The sequence below is a fragment of the Cynocephalus volans genome, chromosome 1 (genome assembly GCF_027409185.1).
Source record: "Cynocephalus volans isolate mCynVol1 chromosome 1, mCynVol1.pri, whole genome shotgun sequence".
NCBI classification, from domain to species: Eukaryota; Metazoa; Chordata; class Mammalia; order Dermoptera; family Cynocephalidae; genus Cynocephalus; species Cynocephalus volans.
This window is the reverse complement of record NC_084460.1, coordinates 240181794-240204516: the sequence shown is the minus strand read 5'-3', so window position 1 is coordinate 240204516 and position 22723 is coordinate 240181794. Positions and strand designations below refer to the sequence as shown.

At 42.2% G+C, this 22723-nt stretch overlaps 1 protein-coding gene and 1 non-coding gene across 3 annotated transcripts in view; both read right to left on the bottom strand.

The window, feature by feature from the left end:
- The window catches only part of ITGA6 (integrin subunit alpha 6), a 75676-nt gene extending 70421 nt beyond the window's left edge, over positions 1-5255 (bottom strand). For both annotated transcript variants that reach the window (XM_063091809.1, XM_063091816.1), the window contains exon 1: positions 4901-5255. In XM_063091809.1, coding sequence (XP_062947879.1) covers positions 4901-5082 — 182 coding nt within the window. In that variant the 5' untranslated portion in view covers positions 5083-5255. The remainder of the gene's footprint in view (positions 1-4900) is intronic.
- Positions 5256-10301: 5046 nt separating this feature from the next.
- Positions 10302-10387, bottom strand: LOC134365916 (small nucleolar RNA SNORD86). The gene has a single exon (XR_010022202.1). It is a non-coding gene; the product is annotated as a small nucleolar RNA SNORD86 (small nucleolar RNA).
- Positions 10388-22723: the final 12336 nt, after the last annotated feature.

Below are 22723 nucleotides of genomic sequence, written 5' to 3'. Positions count from 1 at the left end.
CTGAGTACCCACTGCAGGGCAGGTCAGCTGTACTTCTGGGGTTAAGTTCTAAAGTCTGCCTTAAGGGCAAAAGCCAAGTGTAATTAAAAATCACTCATGAAAATCTCTTAGCTGGGACCTGAGCCCTTGAAAACTCAAAAACCACAAATTAACTTCTTGTATGTCTCTTTGCATTTACTGTTTATTATTGCTTCCCTTTCCCCGAGGGTAGGAGACACCAAGACCTGAGCAGGGAAGGGCAAAGGGTTAAATAAAGAGATTTCTCCCTCTCTCAACCCTCAGCAGGAAGAGTTGAATTCACAAGTTAAATTGAGTGTATGATATGACTCCATTGTATATGCAAAGCATATGCTAGGTGCTATCAGGCAAAGAAATAAGGATAAGACCCCTGCCCTCATCTCTCTGAAGATGACAGATAACAGCTAAACACAAATCATCAGAACTGTCAGGCACGCGTGCTATAGATATTCAAAGGAAGATGAAATTGCTGTAATGTGGGATGAAAAAATTAAAACTGGCTCTTGAGATATGATTATATTCTTTCTTAAGATGGACCAACTCAGCACTAACCAGTGTTTCAGGTACAACTGGCCCTGTCATCTAAGCACACAATAGTATCTTCTGTTTTGTCTCTACTGTCCTTCTTGAAAATGCCAAACAATTTTCAGAGGCCACAGTAGTATGTTGAGCCAACATTTTCAGGGAACCATCTGCCATAGTTCCAATACTATTTGGTTAACAAGGCTTAAATTAAATCTTAATAAGAGAGTATTTCAAAAAGTTTGTGGAAGAAATGGAATTAAAATACAAGTTTTTTCATGAACTTTTTGAAAGCCCCTCATAGACTATTATGCTAAAATAGTCTATACAACCAAGAACCCAGAATAACTGTTTTTATAACAGAGTGGAGAACCTTATATAAGCATTTAACCTGATTTTCCTAACAAATTATTTATACCATATGAATACTTTGACCCTTTTTCCCCCAACCCTGTCATTACTTGGATGGTCTTACACCAGACTGTGTTAAAATTAAACCTGACTATTTCTGCTTTCTTACAGAGTCCTAAGATTTCCTTTAAGTCTCCCTGCCCATTTTGGCTTTTTCTCCACTCTCAGGACTCAAGGTGACCCAGCAATCCCTGGAAGATGGCGCTGGGCCACATGCCACTCTGTTGGAGTGAATGAATGCAAGGAAGCACGTGCTTAGGTACACATCCTGGATACAGCTCTGATCTCTGGCTAGCTATAGTCACACTTCACTGGGCTTTTTTGGAAGGGGTGGGGGTAACAGGCAAAGAAGGAAGGACTCAGCTTGATCTAAGACCGGCTGGAATAAAGGGCGACAGGAAGAGTGTCCAGGCACCAAAATTTAAATATATGGCCTTGACCCATATGGGAAGCAATTTAATAAATCAACACGATACAGTACGTTTCCAAAATTCAAATCTTGCCAATATCTCCAGGTCTGAAGGACATTTCTGACTTTTCCTTTTAGAGACGGCATAAGCATGAGTCAGAAATACCACATTCAAATCAATTCTGTGAAGATTCTGTTTAAGCAGTTGTGAGACTTTGGACATTTCACAACTTTCTGTTTCTTCATCTGTAAAGTGAGGCACTGGATTAGATAATCTCAAGTTCAGAAAACATGATCTTAAAAGCTGGAACATCACAAGTCTGAGAAAAGTAAAAAACAAACATCATTGAGTCAGAATAGAAGTGACAGTGAGCCTGGAGAGCTTTGGGAAGATAGTGGTGATCAGAGAGCGAGTCCCCAAAAAAGAAGAAAATGGGGTGGGAGAAATCCAGAATTGCTCCATAAGAATATCACCTACAGATCTCTCCTCCTTCCAGGTTCTGTCCTGTGGCCACATATGGATACATATCTTCCCAGAAGAGCTAAGAGTGATGACTCATAGGATGGATGTACCCACAGTCACCACATACCTTCTACCTCTGGGGATGACTCAACCGTAACCAACTAAGAGAAATGAAAACTCTTCAAGGTGCTCAGACCCTGACCTCAGTCACTCAGCCTACCATCTAATCATCTCTTGGAATCTGAAACTTCTTTAATATACAGCCTAAAAACCTGGGTGAAGTTTTATGGTATCTAGTTCAGTTTTATCATCCCCAAAGCTTTAGGATCACCCAACAAGTTCTGAGGTTCTCAGAATAATATTTTATTCTGTCATAAAATCTTAACTAGAGCTTAAGATACTTCAATATTTAAATGGCATTATAGAAAATTTAAATCACAAAAACTATGATGGGTTTTCTATAACAGTGCATTTAACTGATGTTTCCACACATCTTTGATATTTTATTTCTCTTGCCTCAAAGTTTCTTGCTCAGTAAGTTTACTTTTGTTATAAGTCTAATCAAGACCAATTAAAATTAAGTTGCTTTGAACATAGGTTTCATAAGTGTGATTGACAGTTTAAAATATCAATTACCTAAACAACAATCTTTGGCTTTACTCCTAGGCAGTCTTAGAATCACAGAATGTTTAGAACACTTGGTACAATATCTGATCCACAGTAGGAACATAATTACTACTTTAAAATTTATCATTCTTAACAGCTAACATTTAGTCAGCAAGTACGCATGCCAGGGAGGCATTAAGCACTTTGCCTGTTATCTCTTGATCCTCACAACGACCCTAGTTAGCAATATCTCCATTTTACAGATGAAGAAACTAAGGCTCAAAGTAAATTAACAGCTGTTATTGGTTGAGAAGGAATCTGAGCTCAGGTCTCTCTCTCATTAGTCTCTTGAAATACCCCTACTGAGCTTTTCCGTAGAGTTTAGCAAGCTGGAGCAGATGATGTCTGAATCTCACTGGGCTCTTTTACACCCACATCCTTTACCTTTGTCAAAGGTGACATATGACAGGGCCTATGTGTGCTGGTTCTCTTGGGAGTACCAATGCTATTCCCGAAGCTGGAATACTGTACCAAAGGGTGGCAATGGGGGCTGCACCAAACATAAACTGCAGCCCACCCCAGCATATTTGCTACCTTTGGGCTCTAGGGAAAGATACAGTTCCCTTAAAGTGGGGCTCTCCCTATTTGAAGGTCTGATCAGCTACTCCCTTCTGTCAGTCCCTAAAAAGGGCATTTCTAGAAGGTATCAGACCCCAATCACAGGCTTATTCTTACCCTTGGGAGGACATGCAGCAGCTCTAATACCAGAGAATCCCAGCAGCAGTAACAAGTTTTAGCAAGCATGTTGCTAACTAACCTTCACTACAACAGATTCCTTGCTGAAGTCGTTTTGCAAATCTCAATCCCAAGGATATTTCTTGCCCCAGTACTTCCCCTTCACAATGTTTGCTTGAAAAAGTAACCATTCCAAGAAAGACACCAGTTTCAGTGGGCTCTTGGTGCAGAGAGAGAATGCCCACGAGAATGTATTCCCTCTGCTGGGCCCACAATCATTTCTTCACTAACAAGTTCAAATTCTCCACGTGGGTGGATGCACATCTACACACTAAGTAGTCAAAGACACTAAACATCATCCATTAACTGAGTTAACAGAAATCACCTTTCATTTCAGATTTACAGCTTAACAATTATCCTTGAGAGAAAGCAGAGTACAAGCTGCTGGCCAGGCTTGCAGACCACCCTCCTGGGGCCTCCCCACCCCCAGATAATTTCTTTGCTTCCTCTAGCAGGTGTTATCAGAAAAATCTGACTTTAAAATTCAGGGGCCTACGACATTCACAAATTCCAAAGTTGTTAACTGCTCAAAATCAAGAGGTTTCCTCCAGCTCTAAAATTCCAACGCCCCTCTTTACCGTGCTGCACTACCTTTCTCCGGTCTGTTGGTCCTCGAAGGACCTCGGTTCAACTAAAGCCCTGGGTGAGGAGGGGGGACCTTTTGTTGCCACAGTCTATTTTTCGGTAGCACGGATCAAGAATGCAGCCTCACAGAGATTAAGATGACTAAGCTCCAAAATACCCTCTCCAGCCTAAATAGTTCAACCATGTGCGAACCAAACACTGTTCAAGAAAGAAAACGAGAGGCGGCTAAGAGTGCCCGTCTCCACTTTCTCCAGGGAGAAGCACCGCTACGCTAGGGGGTTGTCACTTCCAAACCTTGTTTGCAAAACCCCGGCTCAGACCGGACATTTTCCTCTAGCCCCTCGGCTGGGCCCGCCCAGTGCAGGCGCCCAGCGGGACTCGGGTGCCGGGCGGGGGGCCGAGCACGCCGCTCACAGACTTGTTTTCTCAGCTGATCTAGTCCTGAGAACAGGTGCCTGGGTAACTTTTTTTTTTTTTTTTTTTTAAACCGTGTAAAAGTACGGGAAGCCCTGCTCTGTTGGGAAAGTCACACAGGACACGAGGAAAAGCGACGTTCCAACTTCTGCGGGGCGCGGGAGCCTGCGGGAGGCCGGTGCGTTCCGTGAGTTTGGGGAAGGCCCGGATCTTCCAGAAAACCCTTCCAGCAATCCCACAGCCACGGTGCGGTGACCCCACCCCCACCCCCGCCCCCAAAACACACGTGAAGCTCTCAGCAAAACATGCCACCTGCCGGGGTCCCAGCAAACATGCCCGGAGGGAAGAACGGGCGGAGAGGACCTTGGCTTAAAAAAAAAAAAAAAAAAAAAGCAAACTCTCCCGGGCCCGGGCCGCCGTGCGCCCGGGTGGCCCTCGGGTTCTCCTTCCCGGCGTGAATGGGGGGAGGCGCCGCGCGGGGCGGGGCCGGGCCCGAGTGCGGGGTGGTGGGCGCGGCTCAACCGGCCCGGGACGCGACCCGCGGGCTCCGCTCCTCGGGGCCGGCGGAGTCCCGGGCCCGCTAGTGGCAGAGCCGGCCGGCGGGCTCCGGGCGCGCCCTCGACCCTCCTCGCGCGGGGCCGGCGCCCGGTGGGGGTAGGAAGAGACGGGGAACTCACAGCCGCTTGTCCTCGGGATGCAGCTGCCAGTGCATGGCCAGCGAGAAGCCGAAGAGGCTCCCGGGGTCCCCAGATTTCCGGATCACATTGTCCTCGCGAGTGTCCAAGTTGAAGGCTGCGCCGAGCCGGGGCAGCAGCCCCGCCGACAGGTAGAGCAGGCACAGCTGCCCCGCGGCCGCCATGAGCGGACACACGGGCAGGGGAGCGGGGACCTGCGGCTGCCGCCCTGCTCTCGGGGCCGGGTCCGAGGCTGCCGCGCTGCCGCCGCCGCCGCGGCCACCTTCGCCTCCTCGCGCCACTGCAGTCCCACCCCCGGACGGGTCGCGCTCTCGGTCCGGCCGCTCCCCCTCGCGGGCTGCTCCCGACAGCTGAATGAGCCCGTTGTTCTCTGGAGACTCGCAGGCGTTTTATCAAGTGACGAGGGCGCCGGCCCCGCCCCTCCCCACCTCTCTGGCCCCTCCTCGCGCACCCGCGGCCCGGCCAGCAGCGGGCACCTTCCCTGCGGGCCCCGCCGCTGCGCCGCCCCGGGCTGCCCTCTCCGGCCCCGCCCCTCGCCTCTCCAGCCGCCCCTTACCTGCCGCGAAGCGGCCACGTGGGAGACCAGGAGGCGAGCTGCGGGTCCAGCAGCCCCATCCCGCGCCGCCTCTGGAAAGCAGCACTTGGATTTGTGGTTGCAGGGTCGCGCAGAGCGAGAAAGGCGTTTACTACCTGTTGGTAAAGAAAGGTGCAGGAGATGCACCAGCATCACTGCCTAAAACTACCTGTTTTGCCCACGTGTCAATGTATACTTCATTCATTCATTCTACAAGTGTTTATGGAGTGGTTGACATGTGGCCGATACTTGGGGACTAGAGCAGCATAGTTCTGGGTCCTCAAAGACCTAACCCTCCAAAATGATAATAGCACACTTTGATAGTGCTGTGCAATTTACAAAACACAACCATTATCTCATTTAATCCTAAAAATCCTATGAGGTGGGTATTTTCTTTTTGCAGATGAAAAAACCGAAGCTCAGCCTTGCCCCAGATCACCCAGGGATCTGTGCCCAGGTGAAGAGGAGAGTTTGTGGGAGAAGTCACACTAGAGTTAGAAATTTAAAACTTGGTTTCCAGGTGTTCTGATGCTGGGAAGAAGCTCCTCAGCAGCAAAGAATGTGTTTAAAGTGGTACCCAGACGCTCAGCGTTGCCCTTCCTTCCTAATCCCAAATTTCCAGGATTCAGGAGGGAACTTCTGTGCCAAGAGGCAGCTCTGAGGTCTTTGTGAGTGGCACAAAGGCTCCTGCTTCCAGGGCTTGGGATTGAGCCTTCCATGAGGTGTTGGCCCTTGTGGCAATCTTATCCTGCAGGGATTCTTAACCAGGAGAGAGAGACTAATTAAGGGGTATTGTAAACTTGGATGAGAAAAAAATTTACATTTTTATTTTCACTAACCTCTGACATTCATCATTTGAGTGTAGGCAACAAACCACAGAGGCAGTAGGATAAGAATCTATGACTTAGTCACCAGTAGAAATCATAGGGTTTTTTAATATCATATCACAGTTGTTGCACATATCTCAAATCATGGTAGTTATTAGATAGACCCTCGGCTAGATCTTGTGTGAGTATATGTCATTAAAGTAGCATATACAAGGGTACTTCAAAAAGTTAGTGGAAAAATGGAATTAAAAGATAATATGAATCCTTCCATGAACTTTTGGAAGTACCCTTTATGTTGCTATAGCACAAATTTTAAAAAGCATTTTAACTGTATCTCAAAGTAATTGATTTCCTTTGTAATCCCATATATAGTCACGTCACTTAACGACGGGGATGCATTCTGAGAAATGTGTCTTTAGGCGATTTTATCTTTGTGCAAACGTAATAGAGTGTACTTACACAAACCTAGTGGTACAGCCTACTACACACCTAGGCTATATGGTATAGCCATCAAAATCTTATGTGACCACTGGATATGCAGTCCGTCATTGACTCAAACGTTGTGCAGCACATGACTGTATTTTATTTTGTGCACTTAAAAACTTTGTTCTGAGAAAAGGTCCATGGTTTTAAGCAGCCTGCCAAAGGGGCCCCATGGCATGAAAAGGTTAAGAAATGCTGGCCAGAAGGCTCCTGGAATGCCTTGGGGAGCCCTCCTTGGAATCTGACTTCTCTGCATTAGAAACAGAAGCAGATGCAGTCCCAGGGAAGAGCTGGCGCACACAGAGGAAGAGGGTGCTCTTCTTCACCTCAAGGAGTATTTGTACCCAGGGAGCAACCTGTGCCACTCAGAAAAACTACATGAACATTATCAAGGTTCCCCACAGGTGGTAGCAGCTGCCAGAGTGAGTCTCTCTGCTTATTAGGGGTATGTACCACTTCCTTGCCAGTCAGTAACTCCAGTCAAATATAGTCCAGAGTGGGATGTGGTGGGCTTAAATTCACTACATGATCTTGGAGATCACATTGTCTTTAACAAATGTGTCTTGAAAAGGTTGAGAAACTGTTGGAGACAATAATCTAGTAAGCTAGGAAATATCTGCAATATGATTTTTCATGCAAGTTAGCTGCACGTTAGCTTTTCTTCATGTTAAATATGTACTATTCCAGAGAGATGGGGTCCACGCTATTGTTGTTAGAACAAATGAACCTCGAGGCAGGGTGGTATGCAGTCAGGAGTCAGTGTTATGGCTGTAATGCTTGCTGAAATACTTCTGAACTGTTTTATAAAAGCTGATGTCCTGAGCTACCTAAGTGCAACAGCCTTTGCCCCACCCACTTTCCTAGGACTAAACCAAGTTCCCCACAATCTGACAACTAAAGGTTTAAGCCCAAAAGCCTTGGTGCTGCAATGGCACCTTCTGATTGGGTATGTTCACATCATATCAGCTGTTAACTATTCTGAATATCACCCCTTCATTTTTTTTTTTTTTTTAAGATGACTAGTAAGGGGATCTTAACCCTTGACTTGGTGGTGTCAGCACCACACTCACCCAAGTGAGCTAACCAGCCATCCCTATATAGGGATACGAACCCGTGGCCTTGGTGTTATCAGCACCACACTCTCCCACTTGAGCCACGGGCCGGCCTTCACCCCTTGATTCTAAGAGTAATTCTATGGACTATTCATTGCTTCCATCCCAAGATGTATTTAGTAGATAATGTATGGATGGCCAGAGTTATCCACTTGATCCCAAACACTGACTGTGCTTGAGTTGAAATTCTAAATAACATTACGTGTAAGTATCATAGCTAATACAGGGCACTACTGTATGGAATGATGCAGGCGAGAGAGGAGGATGGGATAAAGAGAAACAAGGGTGAGAGACCTGTTCTAGAGTATGCCAAGTGCCTATCACAGATGAAAAACTTGTCAGCCACACTCCTCCCTTCCACCTATCTCCTGCCTGGGATGCCAAACATACTTCAAGTTGAGTCAAACTCTCAGACTTCTAACATAATCTCTTTGAAGACTGTCAGCTCTTCCTGACTAACTATAACAATCAAGCTTTGTGACTCAGTTGTCATTTCCATGGTATAACAGAGTTGAGTGTCTTACAAAAGGCTCTTACAAAAGGGTTGTTTAGAGGTCACTCAGGATGCACTGAGGAAGTGTCAGTATCTGGGACCAAAGGAATGAAAGAATCAAGAGCCCTAAAAATTATGAAGTAAAGACCTACAGAGGGAGGTACATAGTTTTAATGGAAAAAAAATCTGGGACAGGAAGATACTTCTCTGGAGTCAATGGGAGAGAGAGAGAGCTTGGTGATAAAAGTGTACTGACCGTATAGGGCAGGGATCGTGTGTGCGCGCAAACATGCCTACAAAAAGCAAGATGTGCGCATTGCAAGAAGGGCTCTAAAAACCCAGCTAACTGACAAACTGTGTCTTGTTTGAAAAAAGGCTGATTAGAAAACAACAAGGAATACCTATTAATACAATTGCCCATTTTTTAATCAGGTTACTTGTATTTTACTGTTAAGTTGTTTGAGTTCCTTGTATATTCTGGATATTAATCCTTTGCTGTATGCATATTTTGCAAATATTTTCTCCCACTCTGTTGATTGTTTTTTCACTTTATTGTTTCTTTTGCTGTGCAGAAGCTTTTTGGTTTGATATAATCTCATTTATTTTTTCTTTTGCTGCCTGTCCTTTTGGGGTCGTATTCATAAAGTCTGTACCCAGTCCCACTTCCTGAAGTGTTTCTCCATGTTTTCTTTTAGGAGTTTTATAGTTTCAGGATGTATATTTAAGTCTTTAATTCATTTTGAGATGATTTGGGTATATGGTGAGAGGTATGGGTTTAGTTTCATTCTTCTACATGTGGATGTCCAGCTTTCCCAGCACTATATATTGAAGAGGCTGTCTTTTCCCCAATGTATGTTCTTGGTACCTTTGTCAAAGATCAGTTAGCTGTAAGTATGTGCGTTGATTTCTGGATTCTTTCTTCTATTCCATTGGTTTGAGTGTCTGTTTTTCTGCCAGTACCATGCTGTTTTCCCATATTGCTTTTTTTTCTTTTTTTTAACCTTTGTGAATTTGTTTTTATTGGGGTATAGGACACAGGTTGAGAAGTGTCATCTTGGGGTATGCCCTCCCCCCAGGCAATGTCCATTCTAATCTTCCTGGGATTCTTTTAGAGCTTTTTCTTTTTCTTGGAGCTACTCTTGCTGCAAACAGCCTCTTCAGGTGTAGCTACTGCCAATTGGTTTCTCCTTGGAAGAGAATTCCCTCTTTCTCTTGGGGACACTCTTGTTGCCTGCCTCTTCCAGATCACTGTCTCCTCCTTGGGTAAAGGTTTCTTCCTCTTGGGAATAATTGTACTGCCAGGTGTCTCTGCAAGATCACTGTTAATCAGCTTCTCCTTGGAACAAGATTTTTTTCTTGTGTTTGGAGAAAGAGATAGGTGGGTCCTCTATTCCATTCTTCTCAGGAGCCTTCTGGGGCTTTTGCTTTTCCTTCTTTTGGGTTTTCACAGGTCTCCTCACACTCCTCCGACATCTTGCTGCTGTTTTCCAAAGACATGAGGGCAAGAGCAGCTGGCCATCTCTTTTCCTTCTTCCAGTGTTTCTTCTCCTGTTTCTCCAGCTTTCCAGCAGTGTATCCACAGCCTTCTCCTCTGCCTGAACCATTGCTTCCTTCGTGACTTCCAGAGTCCTTTGTGGAATCTCTCCAGTCTCACAGGGCAGCCACTCTTTTGTTTGTTCTCAAAGCTTCTCCCCAAATATACTCATGGGCACCTCAGAGAAGCAATCGATTCATGAGGCAACACTGCACGTGTTTGCTGGGTATCGGGAGGTGTGGCCTTTGTTCTTGGCAGTTGCGTGGCCAGTACAGGTGGAGAGGAAGATGAGTCCATATTGTCGTGTGTTACCCCTTGTCTTTGGGCTCTGGAAACTTGGTCCCTTTGCTGGGCTCTGGGAATCACTCAGACACCAGGACTGGCCATCTTCCTCATAGCAGAGACTTGTATAGATCAGGGAGCCCTGGTCAGCCGTCATCATACCATATTGCTGTTTTATTTATCTCTTTATATAAGCGTTCAGGGATCTTCTCCACACTAAGCCTTAATGCCTTTTGTTTGTTAAAAGAGAGATTTTAAGGTTGGTTCAACATACGCAAATCAATAAATGTGATACACCATATTAATAAACTCAAACACAAGGACCATATGATCATCTCTATAGATGCTGAAAAAGCATTTGATAAAGTTCAGCACTCATTCATGACAAAGACCCTCTATAAGTTAGGTATAGAGGGAAAGTATCTCAACATAATTAAAGCCATATATGCCAAACCCACTGCCAATATCATCCTGAATGGGGAAAAGCTGAAAGCTTTTCCTTTAAGAACAGGAACTAGACAAGGATGCCCACTCTCACCACTCCTATTCAACATAGTGTTGGAAGTACTAGCCAGAGCAATCAGAGAAGAGAAGGAAATAAAGGGCATCCAGATTGGAAAAGATGAAGTCAAACTGTCCCTGTTTGCAGATGACATGATCCTATATATCGAACAGCCTAAAACCTCTACAAAAAAACTGCTGGAATTGATAAATGATTTCAGCACAGTAGCAGGATACAAAATCAACACACAAAAATCAGTAGCATTTCTTTTCTCCAATAGTGAACATGCAGGAGGAGAAATCAAGAAAGCCTGCCCATTTACAATAGCCACCAAAAAAAATAAAATACTTAGGAATTGAGTTAACCAAGGAGGTGAAAAATCTCTATAATGAGAACTACAAACCACTGCTGAGAGAAATTAGAGAGGATACAAGAAGATGGAAAGATATCCCATGCTCTTGGATTGGAAGAATCAACATAGTGAAAATGTCCATACTACCCAAAGTGATATACAAATTCAATGCAATCCCCATCAAAATTCCAAAGACATTTTTCTCAGAAATGGAAAAAACTATCCAGACATTTATACGGAACAATAAAAGACCACACATAGCCAAAGCAATGCTGAGCAAAAAAAATAAAGCTGGAGGCATAACACTACCTGACTTTAAGCTATACTACAAAGCTATAATAACCAAAACAGTATGGTACAGGCATAAAAACAGACACACTGACCAATGGAATAGAATAGAGAATCCAGAAATCAACCCACACACTTACTGCCATCTGATCTTTGACAAAGGCACCAAGCCTATTCACTTCAGCAAATGGTGCTGAGATAACTGGATATCCATATGCAGGAGAATAAAACTAGATCCTTACCTCTCACCGTATACTAAAATCAACTCAAAATGGATTAAGGGTTTAAATATACACCCTGAAACAATAAAACTTCTTAAAGAAAACATAGGAGAAACACTTCAGGAAATAGGACTGGACACAGACTTCATGAACACGACCCCAAAAGCACGGGCAACCAAAGGAAAAATAAACAAATGGGATTATATCAAACTAAAAAGCTTCTGCACAGCAAAAGAAACAATTAACAGAGTTAAAAGACAACCAACAGAGTGGGAGAAAATATTTGCAAAATATACATCTGACAAAGGATTAATATCCAGAATATATAAGGAACTCAAACAACTTTACAAGAAGAAAACAAGCAACCCAATTAAAAAATGGGCAAAAGAGCTAAGTAGGCATTTCTCTAAGGAAGATATACAAATGGCCAACAGACATATGAAAAAATGCTCAACATCACTCAGCATCCGAGAAATGCAAATCAAAACCACATTGAGATACCATCTAACCCCAGTTAGGATGGCTAAAATCCAAAAGACTCTGAACGATAAATGCTGGCGAGGTTGCGGAGAAAAAGGAACTCTCATACATTGTTGGTGGGACTGCAAAATGGTGTAGCCTCTATGGAAAATGGTATGGAGGTTCCTCAAACAATTGCAGATAGATCTACCATACGACCCAGCCATCCCACTGTTGGGAATATACCCAGAGGAATGGAAATCATCAAGTCGAAGGTATACCTGTTCCCCAATGTTCATCGCAGCACTCTTTACAATAGCCAAGAGTTGGAACCAGCCCAAATGTCCATCATCAGATGAGTGGATACGGAAAATGTGGTACATCTACACAATGGAATACTACTCAGCTATAAAAACGAATGAAATACTGCCATTTGCAACAACATGGATGGACCTTGAGAGAATTATATTAAGTGAAACAAGTCAGGCACAGAAAGAGAAATACCACATGTTCTCACTTATTGGTGGGAGCTAAAAATTAATATATAAATTCACACACACACACACGCACACACAAAACCGGGTGGGGGGGGAAGAAGTTGATACGACAAGCAAACAGAAAGGACATTGTTGGGGGGGAGGGGGGAGGGAGAAGGGAGGGAGGTTTTGGTGATGGGGAGCAATAATCAGCCACAATGTATATCGACAAAATAAAATTAAAAAAAAAAAAAAGAGATTTTATTCGCTCTAAGTCACAGCCCATTTTGTAGGGGCAAACCTGCCTTTGGTTGAGATTAGGAGATTCCAAACTCCAGCTGTCCCTTATTATAACACCCAGATCTATTTTAAAGTAAATTGCATTTGAATGATTCTAATTCACTTACAATTAGTCATTAAAATTTTTAGAGTATTTCACGTTGCCATTTTATCAGCACCACACTCTCCCGAGTGAGCCACGGGCCGGCCCTCACGTTGCCATTTTAGATGGGATTCTTTTTTCAAATTTGTTTTGAGAGAATTTTTCTAAGCCAGGAAGCCACATTTTTCAAGCCAGAAATAAATTAAAAGCATACATAAGTCAAGTTAAGTTTAAAACGGAGCTCCCAAGGCTGGGGTGAAATCCCCACATGGCAAATTTGGTTTTCCATCCCAGCCATCATAGAAACAAACTTGAAGCTGTGTGTCTCTCATGCCACACACAATGCAATCTTGAAAGGCCAAACATGGGGGAGACATTTTTCAAATTTATATCTTTAAGGAGAAAATGTACTTGCTTTCTATAAAAATATCTTCAGTGAAAAAAAAGAGAAGACAAGCTGATTTTGAGTTAGGTCTTAAACCAGCGATCTCTGGAGTGTATGAGTTTAGGTCAATGCAAGCACTCAAGTAAGGCAGCTTAGCCTCACCCACTTCCCAGCTGAGGGCCTGAAGCAAGTTACCCTACTTCTCTGGGACTCTGTTTTCCTAATCTATAAAATAGCCAGCATTCTTACCTCAAGGATTAAATGAGATTATATATGTGAGGTGTGTACACAATTAAATATGTGCTATTAAATACGTGCTATTAAATACACGCTATTAAATACGTGCTGAATAAAATAGTAGCTGTGAAAATGAAAGAGAAGAAAGCATACTAGGAAATAAAACAAGAGAGGGCTTCAGGTAATGGGCATTAAACATAGGAGGAAAGGATATGTAACTGAGGTCACCTGTGCCCCACATCACTTCATCTAAATGGTCAGGATAAACCATTCCTTACGGTTATTGCTTGGCAAATAATCCCCATCATGTCGGAGTTTCTCAGTGCCTGAGGTTTGGGTAGAAGCAAGTTTGTGCTTCACTCTGGCTCTAGACCACTTCCATCTCTTGTCTGTGTTTGGAGCATCAACAATAGGTCCCAAACTCCACATCTAATCAAAACTTCAGAAGAGACAGACAGTTCAGACGACTAGCCAGCAAGGAGGCCTGGTGGGAGGAGAGGGACAGACACTTCCAAACACACGTTTATCTTCCTGTTTTCACAGTCTCTTCAGCCAGGGAGAGAGTTAAGTGGTATGAATTATCCAAAGTCACGGCCAGCTTAAAAATCATTGCCATTTTGTTTGGTGCTTTATTTTATTGACTACATCTTGCTGCTAATATTAAAGCACCTTATACTACTCAAAATAAATTGACAGGGTAGTTAAGAGAACATACTACTTGACAGGGAAATTAGACCTTGAACTTTTAAAATTTCTTCAAAATTTTTGAATCTGGAAAGCAAATCATTTGCACATGAATAAAGTATTCACTATTTTTAACAGGTCCCTTCTACTGGCTCATTAACAAAATATTTGAAGGCAGTGCAATAAATTCTGCCCCATGAACATACTGCTACATAGAACAAATAACAAAGAAAGGAGGGGAAAATTGCAGAAATTTGTACTACCTAGCAGCTGAGAATGTACCAGCAGCAATGTTTGTCCCAGACCACATGACCACCAGTGAAGGGCCAACATTCCTGCATTATACAATGTATTTCTGGATGATCCCTAGTTTTTAAAAAAGGAGAAAAATGGGCTCACTGATACTTACATCACATTTCATTTAAAAAATTTTTTAGAAACACTGAAGTTGGTACATCTCCACAAAGTAAACCATTGTCCTAATTTTATGTCTAGAGACCGATACAGGGACTTTTTCTAAGAGAGAATGCCAGTGTCTCTGACCAAATTAAGATTCAGGATTTCCTGACTTCTGATTTCATAACCGAGACCTCTCCTTCAGACCCTTCTTCAGACTTGGCAGACAAATAGTCCATCGAGACCAAATTTCCTGCTTCCCAAACAAGGAATTATAGCACTTCACAAAGTGTCATCTTGATCCAGTGTGTTTTCTGGCAGGAAAAAATCACCAGTAATACTTTGTCAATTAGGCTGGGATGTTCACATGTAAACACATGGTACTTGCTTGTCCTGCTTACAGAAGGATGGAAAGCACAGGAAGTCCCACCAGAGGGATTTGTGCTCCTGCCTAGTCCAATGAACCAGAGTGAATCTTTTCAGCCTTGGACCCTACTAGGAAATAGAGCTATTCCACCCTATGGCTCCAGAAGTTTACTTTCCCCAAGTGGCCAACCCACCCCTAGTTGCTGCTGGTTACAGAAACAGTTGGGTAAAAGCCACACTGGTTGAAAAGAAGGTAAGAGAGCATGGGAGACAGTCACCTCTTTGATTTTGAAGGGCTTTTAAAATTTCCTAATTTACACTCTGTAAATAACCAAAATACATCTATTTCTCTGAGACTTTCTTAATGTGCTGACTATAGTCAGCTAATGAGGTCTTTAGTGGTTATAAACCATTTTAATCTGTATATTTAAAATAACTCAAATACAGGGAAAATAATTTGTGTTATGTATATTTTTAAAATATGTTCCAAAGTTGAAATATTTTCAAATATTAATTAAAAGGACACATACACACACACATATATGTATATACACATATATACACATATTTCAGCCATCAGCGATATAGGATAAATATTCAAAGAGGAAGGTAAGCATTAAGTAGACACCCTTTCCATCTGCCAATCTGCCAAGGTTCTCCCTTCTCAGACTCAGTCAACACTCTGCATACACCTCTCTCCTACTTCGTAATGAGTGATGCTGTGATTTATCTGCTTATATGGCTGTCTGCTACTAAACTGTTAGTTCCTTCAGAGTAGGGACCATGCCTTTGTCATTTTTGTATCTCTGGTGCAAAACACTGGGCCTGGAACCTAGAAGCTGCTAAAAAATGATTGAGTATGGTACCTAAGAGTTTTTACCAATAATTATTTTTAAGCCAGTAGATTTCTTTGAAGTTAGAGATTTTGTGGTTTGTTTGTTTGTTTGTTTTTTAATGTATCACCCTTGTATTACATGCTTAAAATGGAGCATACTCAACAGTGCACTTTATCCAAAGGGCACATGCTCCTACCCAGGTTAGTAATTCTCATGAAAATGGAAAACCCCTGCATCAAGTCAGCCGATTAGCAAGGCACTGTTTTGGACTCTAGGTCTCTGATGCTATAATCCTGCCAACAATTTAAAGATATCTAGGAAAATGTTAAAGTGGACTGCATAATCTGGAGTGGAAATTCTTGGCACAGGATTTTGAGGAGGTTGGAGCGAGAGGGGTGAAGGTGAGAATGGATTGGAGAGGGGGCCAGGATGGCTGCAAATCCAGAAGCCCTTTAAACAAAGCAGCAGGGTTCTGGAAGGGGTGGGTTCCCTAAATTGGAAAATCTATTTGTTTCACTATTTGGTCTACTGTCCCAAGGTGCTCATAAAGCTACCACCTGCAGTGTTTCTCATCCTTTAGTCACCAAGCAAAGAGAAGACATGGTGACAGGAAATAGTAAGGAAATGGTTCAGCTAACCACCACCACCTCCGTCTCTGCCCAACCCATCCAACAGTAAATAACTGGGTCAGTCTCTGCACCTTGCCCACTCCCCATCCCAACTGCACACACCTGGACTGCAGGAAGCTCTGTGCCAGCTAGGTCTTCTCAGCAACAGGTTTCTGGGAGAAGGCATGGGTTGAGTATCACAGTAGACACGGCTGAGGTTTATGAGTTTGAAGAATACTACAGATGTGACTTTTTAATTGCAATGAAAATTAAAAGACTTAAGGAAATAGGCTTCTGTTCATACCTGCAAAGATGATATAATGTGGTTGAAAACCTTAACTACAGTTTCCATAGAATCCTGGGACCTGGGTGTGTGTGAGGGAGTGTGGTAATAGCAATAAGGTGGTGGGGAATGGAAAAAGGCATTCACCATGGGAGTCCCAGAGTTTAATACTTACAGACTGTTTTACACAAACATCAATTTTCTCTGTGATTTATTCAAGGTTGATAGTAAAATATCCAGCCAAGAATTATCCATTTGCTGTGCAATTACTCGCAGTCATATATTTCATTTAATAAATCTCTCAGATGTTACTAAATATTATTAAGTACTCAGTTTATACAAAGATTAAAAACTGTGTTCATGGGGAGAGGGGCACCAACAAAGCCAAATTTAGAGCTTATGTTCTAAGAGAAACCAAGCCTGGCATGGAATATAAGATCACTTGAATCAGGAATATGCCTTTTTATTTGGGGCTGCATAAGGGTTTCTTGAGAATTTTCCTTTTTTTTTTCCATTATTTGATAAGAGATTTAAAAAATGACTTATAATATTGAATCCTTTTTCTAAGGTCACAAGAAAATGTTTGAGGCAAATTCAAGATGGCTGCGGATTTTTTGACATTTATTTCACTGAGAGATGGGGTCTACTTCCCTTTCCCTTGAATCTGAGCTGGCTATAGTGACTCTCTTGACCAATAGAAATTAGCATATGTGATGCTTTGGGAATTTCAGGCTAAAACATGAGGAACCTTGTAGCTTGTTCCTGGGACTCTTAGCACACTCATTCTTGAACCCTGAACCGTCATGTAAGAAATCCAACTTCCATGGTGGAGGGAATGTGAGACCACATGGGGAGGCAGAGGACCAGCTGAGCTCAGCCTTCCAGCTGTCCATGCCAAAGTTATGGGAGTGAAGCTATCTTGCACCCTACAATCCTGCCCATCCGCCAGCTGCATTCCACTGAGTAACCCCAGCTGATACTAAGTGGAGTGGAAGAATCATCTAGCCAAGCCCTACCTGAATTCCACACCCATAGAATTGTAAGGTATTAATAAAATGGTGGTTGTTTCAAGCCACCAAGTTTTGGGCAGTTCGTGATGAAGCAATGGATAAGCAAAACAGATGTGGTATAAAGTCTGCATGAGGGACTCCCCTGACAGTGGGTATCAGCTTCTATTCAGCTGGCCACCTCCTCTGCCATTTTCTCAGTGGGAACAAGTCCACAGTGCTAGCCATGGCTGACAAAGTTATTGAGTCATGTGTTTTGAGAAATGAGATCAGTTATACTGGCTAAAGGGTGACTAGAAAGAATTTTGGGGTGATGATTTCATGCCTCCATGACTAATTCCCAACCACTCAATAATAGCTCCAAAGCATGTGCCAGTTGGGGTGGGTTTTATACACTTTCCCTCAACCTCTTGCTTGGGGTGGAAGTTGGGGGAGCTGGAGACATAAACAACCCTGTCTGGCATTGTGTGGTTGGTGATAGCCTCCACGGATCCACACAGTGCTCCCTGACCCACTTCATCTTTATGCTAAAGAGTCTTTTCTAGTCTTTAGTTGCCATTAGTGTTAAACATATCCATGATCACAAAGAATTTAAAAATGGCACTGTGGAGTTTCTGGTAAGCAGGAGGGCAAATCTCAAACTGACATTTCAGCACTGAGCCCAAGAATCCCAGCACAAGGGAGGCTTTCTAAACACTTAAACGATAAACCCCCTCCCAAAGTCTCTCAGCCTCCCTCATCTTTAAAGGTTTTGTGTGTTTTTCCCCCTCTCCAGCTCTAGTTTCATTTTGTGAAAAGGTTCACTGCCTATGTGCCATGAGCAGACGAGCTTATCGAATGAACTGTAAATCTAATCAGTTTGGCACAGGGGTTTCATGGGAGCCATGTAAACAATAGCTGGAGTTGTGTTAAGCTTCAGTGACTCCAACTGATTCCCAGTTTGGTTCATTTGTGCAGAACAGTTGGAGATACAAAGCCAAGCCCATTAATTTCCAAAAAGCATTTCTAACAGAGGAACAAGCCGTTGATCCCCAGGAGGTTTTCAATCCAAGCTCTAACTGTAGGATTTTATTTATGGCATAAGGTGTGTCTTCAAGTTACTCAGTTTCCTTCCATTTCCCTAATATTCTGCATTTCTAAGGAGATCTTAGCAACTATTGTTGAAATTGGAATTCTGTGGAGAAATGAACAGAAAACATCTCCAAGTTCCTATGGCTTCTATAACAGTGATCAAAGTGTGGCTCTGAATCCCCCACCCATGAATTTTTTTTTCTGTAATTGTGCCCCATGTTACCTCTGAAAAATGGACCTAAGTGGTTTCAGGTCTATTTCTTATTTACATTCTTTTACAGAAACACATTGATTTTTGAATGTGAATTTCACTCTCAAGATTGTAAAGTTTATGTAGTTACAGTGCTGAAGTTGCACCAGTTTTTAATCTCCTAAATCACACATGCTTAGTTTCCAGATGGAAAAATGAATATTCACCACAGGTCCATTAGGAATGCCAATTTCCCATCATTCCTTAGCACTGGACAATGCAGTTATAATACTGTGTTAATTTAAGACATTTTCTGGTCTTTCGAGGCTGGTATTTACATACTAGCTGAAACTGCAAGTGGAAATGAATGGAGCTGATGATATTTGCCTTATCCCAATTTTTCTGTGAGAAGGAGAAAAGCACGTATGCTTGAAATAAGCAGATGTGAAAACACGTCTCACTAATCAAAATGTTTACCAGTAGGTAACGACAGGCTGCCTGTTTAGAGGCAGTAAAACTGATATACATACTTAGCAAGATGAATATATTTAGTGTGATAGAATCTTGGAGCAGAACTTGTGCAGCTTAGTTCAAGATGATCACTAGCAACACCACATTTCGTTGTTTATTAGGCTTTTGGCAGTTCATGCACTTGGATCCAAGGTTGCCCGTTGTGTCTATTTCAGTATAGGCTCTCACACCAAGACTTGCAGCTTCAAGTCACTATACACAGAAGTGACACAGGGGGGAAAAATGCAAAGATAACATTACTACAAGATTCAAAAAATTATCTTTGAAAAATATTTCATATTGAATTAAGAAAACTTTAATTGGAATAAATTAAATCTTTAATATTCTGGAGAGCAACAAAAATTGTGCAATTATTGTTCTCAGTTTGATCTCAGGCAGTTAAAAATATTCATTATAGGAATATGATATATATGAAGATGACAGAAAATTACCATTGTGATTCTGTAAAGAGCTTGGTATAACAACAAGTCTAATTTCTTTCTATATAAAATTTTGGCCACATCGGTAGAAAGTAACATAGGAAATCCACCTACATTTTCTTACTAAGACCACTATTATTGTAAAAGTCACACAATCCCACCTGAAACTAGCTTAAGCTATATGGTTGGTATTAAACGAAAGGTTATGGAATTAATAATGACAATAATAACTAACATTTCTGGGATATTTACCCTGTAGTAGAGACTGTTCAAAACATTTCACATTAATTTTTTTAATCTTCACAGTAGCCTGTATTATAAATACTCTTAGTAGTCCCATTATATGCATGAGAAAAGTGAGGGGCAGCAGGAACACATAAGTCCCCCAAGTCACACAGCTCAGAAGTGTTGGAGCCAGGATTTGATTCCAGGCAGGCTGGCTCCAGAGCCTGTGTGCATGATCCTCATACCCATCTGCTTCCCAGAACATGTGACTCTTTAAGTTGCCAATTGAGAAAAAGTATTATCTTTTGATTTTATTTTGGTATGAGTTAGAATCATGTAGTATGGATTGAATTCAAAAGGTGGTAGTGTTCAATGGGACAGTGCCCACCTGGGATGTTCTGAAGGAAGTCCCCTGGGGTTCATTCCTACAATCTATCTTATTTAATATCAGAATTTATTAGGTAGACAAAAAGTGTTAGAATATATGTCCTCAATTTTTATATAATAATAAATTTAGTTGAATCCTTAATATTCTGGAAGACAATGGAAATTAAAACTCTAAGAGAATGGAGAGAATAGTTCTATAAAAACTATTCAATTCATGTAAGATGTGCCAGAGATGTTTATTACTCACAGAGCCTAAACAGCCACTTCCCGCTGCTTGTTCTTTGAATGACAACCTCACATGCCCAGCTCAGATGTCTGGACAGGTGTTGGCTCACCCTTGGGTCGCAGTAACTCTACAGGCTGGAGTGAAAAAATAAGCTGGGCCCATCAGATCCTCATTCTTAGGAATTTGCTTTGGAAAACAGAGTGATCCAGTTGGCAATAGTAACTTAATATGGAAAGTTATGATGTAGGGAAGGAAGAAGAGAGAGCATCATGGCCATGTGTCTGTGGGAGCCAAAGCAACTAGGGAGCAGAAGCTCTAAGTAAGCAGAGCAAGTTAGTCAGTTAGAGATACAAATGAATAGAAATTCAGGAGAGGGGATGGGGAAAGAGAGGGTGTATACTGAGTGATCATGAGAAGCCAGCCAGTGGCCCTGCTTCGAGCTGTGGTTTCTGGCACTCTTGGATTGCACCCTGGTCCACAGGTGCCCTTAAAACAAGTCCCATGGCCTTAGAGAACTCAAGACGGTCTTTGCTCCTTGCAAACAGAAAAGCCTAATCCAAGAGCCAGATGAATGAAAAATGGTTCACTTTCAGACAGAACCCCTCTACTCCAAAGTAAGTTAGGGAAATAATGACATACAAAAAGAAAAAAATCATCTAAAATTAAGAATAATTTATCTGTGTGAAAGCATTGTTAAAAAAAAAAACCCCACTATAATATCAGCCTAGACAAAAAGGAATGTATTATATACATCATGATTTTTGAGGAGCTGGGGGGTTTATTGGCTGTGTTTTAATCAAATCTTACTTAGCACACAGTGTCATTTGAGTCACCCTTTTAAAAACAGTTATAGAACTCCTGGCAAGGGTTCCCATAATCATCAAAATTATTAAAGTATGACTAACAAGGGAAGCTACAAGGAGTTGGTTCTATGTGGTCTAGAGAGAAGAAAGCTAGGAAGTGACATTTTTATTGTCTTTAATAATATGGAAGGTTTTTAATCACAATTATTTCTTCTATTCATAGAAGTAGAAATGAGCTTTGGTTGAAGGTTTTCTGTCAAACATGAGGAAGAAACATTGACAGCCTACGGAAGAAGGCCAAGGACTACCTAGTCCTGGAGACACTTAAGAAGAAATTTAGAAAACACCTGGAAGCCTTGGATGGTTGGCAAATAGAACTCAGTAGCATCTTTGTATCTGAGCTGCAGATAGAAATACACGATGCCCACCCATGAGTGCTGTGGGAAGTCATGAGTCATATCAGAAGAAAGAAATGGAAAGAATATAGAAGAAAAAAAGAAGAGGAAGAAAAAAAGAGCCAAGAAGGGAAATACAAGGGTACTTTGAAAAGTCGTGGAAAAATAGAATTAAAAAGATAATATGAATCTTTCCATGAACTTTTTGAAGTGTCCTCCTATGTCGAAGTAAGTGGTCAAGTTAGCATTCACGTTTCAGAAGATGTCTGAAGGTCACTTTGAGCTCTCTTATTTTGTACACTATATAGTATGTAACAGGGACAGCACCATCAAATTATATCCGTGCTTAGAAGTGACTGAAGTTGAGCGTGACAAATGAGTGGCCAATTAGGCACTTCATGGGCAGTCGCCCTTCCCTTCTCTGCACAAGACCTCCTTGGGAGAGCTTCAATACCTGGGGGAGTCAGGCCAAGACTGACTCATCAGCTCACTTCAGGGACCCACCTGGTAGCTTCAGAGAGGCCCCCACCAGAGTGGGAATGGGTTGGCCAGAAGAATATCAGTTATATAGGAGAAACACTTCAGGAAATAGGACTGGGCACAGACTTCATGAATATGACCCCAAAAGCACGGGCAACCAAAGGAAAAATAAACAAATGGGATTATATCAAACTAAAAAGCTTCTGCACAGCAAAAGAAACAATTAACAGAGTTAAAAGACAACCAACAGAGTGGGAGAAAATATTTGCAAAATATACTTCTGACAAAGGA